Source organism: Vespa velutina, chromosome 8, assembly GCF_912470025.1.
Source record: "Vespa velutina chromosome 8, iVesVel2.1, whole genome shotgun sequence".
In the NCBI taxonomy this organism is placed as follows: domain Eukaryota; kingdom Metazoa; phylum Arthropoda; class Insecta; order Hymenoptera; family Vespidae; genus Vespa; species Vespa velutina.
The window spans coordinates 2,849,370-2,856,815 of NC_062195.1; the positions used below are offsets into that span (position 1 = coordinate 2,849,370).

Below are 7,446 nucleotides of genomic sequence, written 5' to 3' on the forward strand. Positions count from 1 at the left end.
AAAAGAGAATTGTAATGAGTTAAAAAAAAAAAAAAGAAAAAAAAACAAAAAAAAAAATGCGGAAAAAAACTTTTATTATTTCAACAAATAAAATATTATCGGGTAGGGAAGATTAGGAATGACAGGCCATTTCCGTGCAAACGTATGTTCTTATCATATAATTTTTGATCGAGAAAATTGTGTTTTAAATATATTCGGACTTTCGTGCATAACTATATACATACATACGTGCATACAGACATATACATATATACATATATGCATATATATATATATATATATATATATATATATATATATATATATATATCAGTCATCGTATCAGCAATTTTAGTCTTCGTTGAAAATAGTATAATGATTTGTTATATCGCGTGACGTGTCTAAGTACACATCCACGCTCAACTTAAAAAAGTACAACTTGGCATTCGGAGAGACGATCAAAAAAGGTGAAAGGCCACGGCGACGTCTCGTGACGCGATCTATGAAACTTTAACGTTCAACAAGCCCGACACAAAAGTGCAAGATTTACTCTCTCTTTCTCTCTCTCTCTCTTTCTCATTTTACGTTAATTTTCTAAAAAAGGTACGCCGTGATATACAAATACACTTATTACGATCGATCACCATTATATAATCTCGCGAAGATGAGAGACTACGAAAAGTTGATCGATCGAACACAAGAGATATGTATTTATATATAAATGTACCCATACAGGCAGACAGACACGCACTGCAGCGCAACGCATGCTCGATTGTGCATATTCGATTAATAATTATTGTTAAAAAAAAAGAAAAAAAAAAAAAAAAAAGAAAAGAGAGAGAAAAAAAGAAAAAAATAAAATAAAAGAATAAAGGAACAGAAAGCGAGCAAATCGCGAGTAATGCGGTAAATGATTTGGTGCAATTAAAAAAAATTTCCTAAGAAATTGTATAATCCAAGTTTCACAAGGTTACAAATACGTACATCGTTCGATTACGTTAGTATCGTAAAATATTCTTCTTTCTCTCTTTCTCTCCCTCTCTCTCTCTCTCTCTCTCTCTCTTGAAGAAGAAGAAGATGAAAAAAGAAAAAATGAAAAAAAACATTCCAACGTTTTATATTCAATAATCCGAAGGATCGCAGCTGTTGGACGAACTCATCGAGGTCGGCTTGTAACCTTTCGAATGATCATTTTGAGTAAGGCAAAGAGGTTTCTAGGAACTACGACAGCTACGTAGAATAGAGTCATTGGAGAGTAATTATGCCCGCACGGTCGGTCTATCCGTCCATCCATTCGTTTGTTCGTTCGTACGTTTGGTCGACAGGTAAAGGTCGTAGCTTTGGGTCCGAAGGTTACCTCCTCCTACTCATGGATACAAACGCATATAGCTACGTCCACTACTTTATCCTCCAAGTATTATATTTCTATCTTTTCTTTTTTTTTTTCTCCATCATAAATTGTACGTATCGCTCTCTCTCTCTCTCTCTCTCTTTATCTCTCTTTATCAACTTTAATCTTTCAAAGCACCTGTCCTCGATCATCATCGAGACATCGTGCGAAGAATTCGTTCATAACGCAAAAAACTTTGTCAAATCTCCTTGATTTATATAAATCCTAATATTCTGTTCAATCGGTAAAAATTTCGTTGAAAATTCGCGCGTCGTCGTACTCGTTTTAGCGTTTCAGACCGCTCTCATTGAGTTCGATCCAAGAATGGATCAGCTGGGTAATCGCGGACGCGATGCGCGCAACGTACACAAATACATATGTAAGTACGTATGCACGTCGGTACGTCGGTTGGTTCGGGGTAGGAGAAGTAGGGTAAAAAGGGCCAGAGGAAGGGAGGAAGAGGGGGTAGATATCGCGCGGGAATGTTAAAAAAGAAATGGTAGAAAAAAAAGAAAAGTCAAAATCGAACATCCTACTTAAATTTTTGACGTACCTTTTTTTCCCCTTTCTTTTTTTTTTTTTTGTTTTCTTTCTTTCTTTCTTTCATCGCAACGCTACACGCCAGATTGCGGAGAGACGCGATAAACGAACGGAGGAATTACGATCGCTTACTCATCTCGCGATTTCTTTCCTATTGTCTGTTTTCCTCTCTATCTCTTTCTCTCTCATACACATAAACACCCACACCCACGAACCTACGCATATATGCATATAACCACACACATATATATATATATATATATACATATATATATACACACACACACACACTCTTTCTCTCCTTCATTTTTCTCGACTTGTATGTGCAAAGACGCTAGGCATGTTAGAGGATTATTTTCTCAAGGACGCATTGAAACTCGATAGAATAAAATAGAAGAGAAAAAAAAAGAAAAGAAAAAAAGAGGACATTGGAGACGAATCGTCAAACAAATCGTAGTCGGTTTAATCGTGAAAAGGGCGTGCACGCAGATTGATACTTGCGACGTAGACGATACACCATAGATTTTATTCGTATCCGGCTAGCTAGTCAGAGAACAGGTCGAAGAATAATCGGGCACACATCGATGGAGAAACGAAAGGGCAATTCGTTCTAGAAACACTCACCTTTATCGCCAACAGCGATGACCGATCTGACCACGCGTCATTTGGACAGTTCATAGCAGCTACCACACTTCGTCGACCATCCGTGGGTTAGAGTTCATAACCTCTTCTACCCTTTGCTTTACCTTTTCTTTGCCCCTCCCCTCTTTACCTCCTCCTTCTCCTCTTCTTCTTCCTCCTCCTTCACCACCACCTCCTCCTCCACCTCCTCCTCCTCCTTCTCTTCCTCGTCTTGCATCTAACCCCACTACTCACCTTTTTACCCACTCGACATTGCATTCACTGGCATCGATACGCAACCGCAATAGAGATTGTCGACGTCTTTTCTGAACTGGGCTTGGTTCCGATATTCACGACGATTCGTATCGTCGCATTCGAGCGACAACAAGCGGCAAATGCCTTAACAACTTTTTCTTTGTTAATACAGAGTGCCGCCATTATTGAGCGGCCATGATGAAATGAATTTATGAAAGCGCCATTCTTAAATTTTACATTCTTAAAGATTACTACGGTGTTATTATTCTTACCTTTTTTCTTCGATTCATTTATTATTAATTCATTCGATTTAAAATCACGATCTACTTAACTCTTCGCAGTTTTAACACAGATTCTTAATCTCGTTAATGTCAAATTATGATTCATCTGAATTGACATTATATATATATATATATATATATATATAGGATTAAATTACATTTAAGCTTTTTTTAAATGAATTTAGTTTGAGGAAAGATCTATTAAAATTTCGCCGGGTGCAGATGATAAGTTTTTTTTTTATAGCGCAACATTGGCCGACAGTGTCTTGGTTGGAAATTATTTTTGGTCTCACAATCAAATGATATATGTACGTATTTTTTTTTAAACAGTCTCTCGCTTCTGCCAGATATATGTATGTATATCGGTTATCCTCGGTCGCAAAAAGTTAAAAAATTATGCCTGTAGATTAACTTAGTAAAGTAAATTTTTAGATCTACAAAATTTTATTGCATATATATTTATTACACTCGCAGAGAGTACACTCTAGTTTGGTATACATATAATAGAAATGATATAAATGAAATTTCAATGATAAAAATAATATTAATAGTAATAGTGATAATTAAACAACTATTATTTGTTATATATTTAATTGTATATGCACTGAATATTACTTTGTACGTGAAACTTCGAATGGTGCATTTCATTTTTTTTCTTTCTTTTTTTTTTTGTTGTATAAAACAATTTCAAACATCTTTGAAACTTTAAAATGAATTTTCGTACAGTATCAATTTAAGAATTAGATAAATTTCCAAAGAAAAAGAAAATATGGGTACTCTGAGATTTATACTTATATATGTATAACGTAATTTTCGTTAACGATCATAGTACTAAATTGGTTCCATTATATAAGATGACGATATTGCCAACGATATGACAAACGGTTTTGTCCTTATATTCCGTCAATCGCTTTGTTGCAGAATTGCTAGAGATCATTTAATAAATATAATCGAAGCTATTTTTATAATTTTTTTTTCTTTTTTTTTTGTCTTTTTTTTTTTAATAACAGGTACTCTTATCCTTTTAGTTCATTTATAGTAATCATAAGAACGATAAAATACAGTTTGGAAGATTGTCCAAGACCGTTTGTTTCCGATCGGCACGATTAACTGTATATATGTTGTTTTAAAGAATTATTTGACATAAAGAAATTCATATTTAAATGCCCAGTCTTAATTTAGATTCTAAGGCCACTATTCGAACATCGCTCTGCGCGTTAAAAGCACCATTTCGATCGACGGATGTAAATACAGAAAGTGCTTTCAAAGCCGAACTCGAAATAAGGATAGAGAGGCTCTTTGACTAATATTCGATATACATCACATTGTATATATATTATGTACATGAACACTTTCACGAATATTGCAGCATTTCCGAATAAGTATATTACGGTAACGATATGGTGAATATACCACAGAAATTAATTCGCAGCATATATTTATGCTCGTTTGAGGGAACGTGCATTCAGCAAGGCTACGAATAGAGGCGAACATAAAGTCACCTAACTTCGATAAGAACCGACTTTGTTTGATATTTTCATCACATTTAAACACGATAACGATTACTCATTACGAGAGTCCACTGTATAGAAGATATATACGTGTGTGTATATATATATATATATATATATGTATGTATATATATATGTATATCGCGATTAACATATGGAAAAAATAATATTTCATTTCGCTTGCATATATGCGCATGATATATAAAGTGTCACAAATATCACACTATACTATGCAATATACAAATGATGCATATAAGTTACTAAATTTGCATTAAAATTAATGCAAGATATATGTCCGTGGATTCTGATTAGACGATACAGAATCTAAGCAACTATCTTTTTGCATAAAATTCGAATACATATATGTTCCTTAATGTATATAAAGTATTGTTTTTTAATTATATTATCACGGTTAAGCGTGTTGCCATAGAGGGTAAATAGCATCAGCCAAAGACAATTGGTAATAAATTAAATTCATCCTAAATCTTAACTTATTTCGAATACTATGGATTTATTTGCAAAAGATTCCAAGCACCATGACGATTTCAGATGCAAATTTCAAATATGATTGTTCCGTTAAATATTTTGACAGGTACTGCAAGTCGATCACAAGGGCTCTGCGCATTCGGTTTAAAGGCAAACACGTAACAGCAGATCTATGATTAAAATCTAATATTTTGTGAAAATATTCGTTATATACGTATAGATTAAGTCCCATAAAACTTATTTTTATCTAAAACAATATGGAAATCGGTTAACGCGAGTTTGTTTTCATCCATTTAAAAACTTACATATTATCGTATTAACTCGCAATTAAATGTTTGCGTTAACTAACTAATGACCAAATACTTCTTGACTGGCAAATACGATGTAAAGGAACCCATCCTCGTCCTTTTCTTTTTGGTAAAGTTGTAACATAGTCATGCTAGCACTTACCAAACTTCTTCTATTCGCTAATAGAAAGAATGCTTGCGTTGGATTTAATTGTAGTCTACGTCTATGGTAAAAAAAAAAAAAAATAATTTCTTTATAATAACACATATTCTGTCAATGTTATTAAACATCATTATCAAAATCACAAAAGTACCTGATGATTCTTATGAATTCGGCAACTGTTAAGAAATCTGGTACCAAATATTTAGTCTTATCCAATATTGGTAATTGTCTTTCTCCTGGAAATCTTTCGACTATTACAGGAATTTTATTTGGATGTCTCTCTCTTATAGCCTCTACGTCTGCTACTCTTTGAGCTAAAAAAAAAAAGAAAATTAAGAAACAAAGAAAAAATCCATTATAAATTGTTCAAATTGTATATAATAATATAGTTGTAGATTTATAAAAAAAAAAATAAACACAGAAAATAATATACAATTAATTTTGCAATACATTTATATAAGTCTCTAGAGCATACATGGATTCTTTGTAAATAAACATTAATCTATTGAGATTAAAAATTTCAAATTTGAAGCAGAATATCGAATAAATTCTAAAATAACGAAGAAACATTTTCCAAACGAATTTAAATGGATTTAAACGAGACTATTCGATATTGTATAACCCTATGAACGACAATAATGTAGAAAGAAGCATCTCAAAAAAATGTACTACGTTTCTACCCTTCTTTCTTTGAAAATAAAATGAAACATGATAATTTCAAATTTTGATTTATATTCACCGAAGGGACGCTTCTCTTTGAAACTTTTCACCTTCAAATACATTTTCATCGGTTCAGTTATAAACCACTATGACGTATTTAATGAAAAATATGTATCTAGCTGTGAAATAGAAAAAGAGAGAGAAAGAGAAGAAGATAGAAAGAGAGACGTCAATTCGTCATATGAAAGATAATAAAACGATATATTACGTATGCATATATATACACAATAAAGTAAACGTCTAATAGGTTGGGTCGGTCGAACGTTTTTGTTTCTTTTCAATTTTCTTTTTTTCTCTCTCTTTTTTTTGTTTCTGTTCTTTTGGAAAATAAAAAAAGCCAAAACTAGAAAATGTCGACGAATAAATACTTACCGAAGGATCGCTTCTCTTTGAAAGTTCTCGGTGTGAAATTCATATTTATATGAAGAATTTATAAACTATTACACGACGCGTAAATTCGACGATATATCGGTTACGTGCTAGAGAGAACGAGAAAGAGAGCGAGCGAGATAAAGAGAGAAAGAGAAAGAACGAAAGAGAGAGAGAGAGAGAGAGAGAGAAAGAGAGCGAGAGAAAGAGATAAAGAGAGAAGTAAACTCTCGGATCAAAATAATGACAACACGTATACAGAGAACAGCGTCACCGTCTAATAGGTTGGGTCGGTCGAACGAAAATGAGAAAACATATGATCGGTTCGGCGCGTACTGTCATTGGACGAGGAGCAAACAAAGCGTCTGCGCATGAGCACGGACGCATGTGGACGCAGTGGAGAGCGGGGAGTATATATGAGTAGGAGGGGGATAGAGTAAAGGATAGAAAGGAACAGAGCAGAGCGAAAGCGTATTATAGATGGGAAGAGTTTTAGTTCTGCCGTCGGACGAACCAATGACGTTTGAGGGCGCTGCTAGAAAAAGAGAGAGAGAGAAAGAGAGATTTTCGTGACAATAGGTAGTAGTATCTAATAAGAATATATACATTATGGTACGTTTGTACGGTGTGCTTTCTTCGTGGCGATCGTAGCGATCGGAGTACGGTGGTGACATCCGTGCGCGCATTAAGAGACACGTTCTACTCGTTTATATGTATGGGCGCGAGTGCATGCGTGGGTGTGCAGCGCAACAGCAGTGAACGTGCCGACATAAAGTAACAAAATTATCATTCGAGAACACGAATGTTAATAGAGGAGGCGTTCGGGTAGGAGCAGTCTAGTCGG

At 34.2% G+C, this 7,446-nt stretch overlaps 1 protein-coding gene across 2 annotated transcripts; it reads right to left on the minus strand.

Moving 5' to 3' along the window:
- Positions 1–4,044: 4,044 nt before the first annotated feature.
- Positions 4,045–6,919, minus strand: LOC124951220 (microtubule-associated proteins 1A/1B light chain 3A-like). 2 transcript variants are annotated; one of them, XM_047499228.1, is made up of 3 exons: positions 6,606–6,919; positions 5,665–5,827; positions 4,045–5,574 (listed from the first exon to the last, which is right to left on the minus strand). In XM_047499228.1, the coding sequence occupies exons 1-3, from the start codon at positions 6,646–6,648 to the stop codon at positions 5,412–5,414; spliced, it is 369 nt and encodes a 122-aa protein (XP_047355184.1). In that variant the 5' UTR covers positions 6,649–6,919; the 3' UTR covers positions 4,045–5,411. The 2 variants fall into 2 exon arrangements, with proteins under 2 accessions (XP_047355184.1, XP_047355183.1); XM_047499227.1 differs by lacking the exon at positions 6,606–6,919 and adding an exon at positions 6,253–6,395.
- Positions 6,920–7,446: the final 527 nt, after the last annotated feature.

Bases quoted from the DNA above. Each gene is read 5' to 3' on its own strand.
- LOC124951220 (XM_047499227.1), bottom strand. From the start codon at position 6,301: ATGAAAATGTATTTGAAGGTGAAAAGTTTCAAAGAGAAGCGTCCCTTC. The intron at 5,828-6,252 runs GTGAATATAAAT...TTTTTTTTTTAG, and splicing joins CAAAGAGAAGCGTCCCTTCG to CTCAAAGAGTAGCAGACGTA. The intron at 5,575-5,664 runs GTACTTTTGTGA...TTTTTACCATAG, and splicing joins GAATTCATAAGAATCATCAG to ACGTAGACTACAATTAAATC.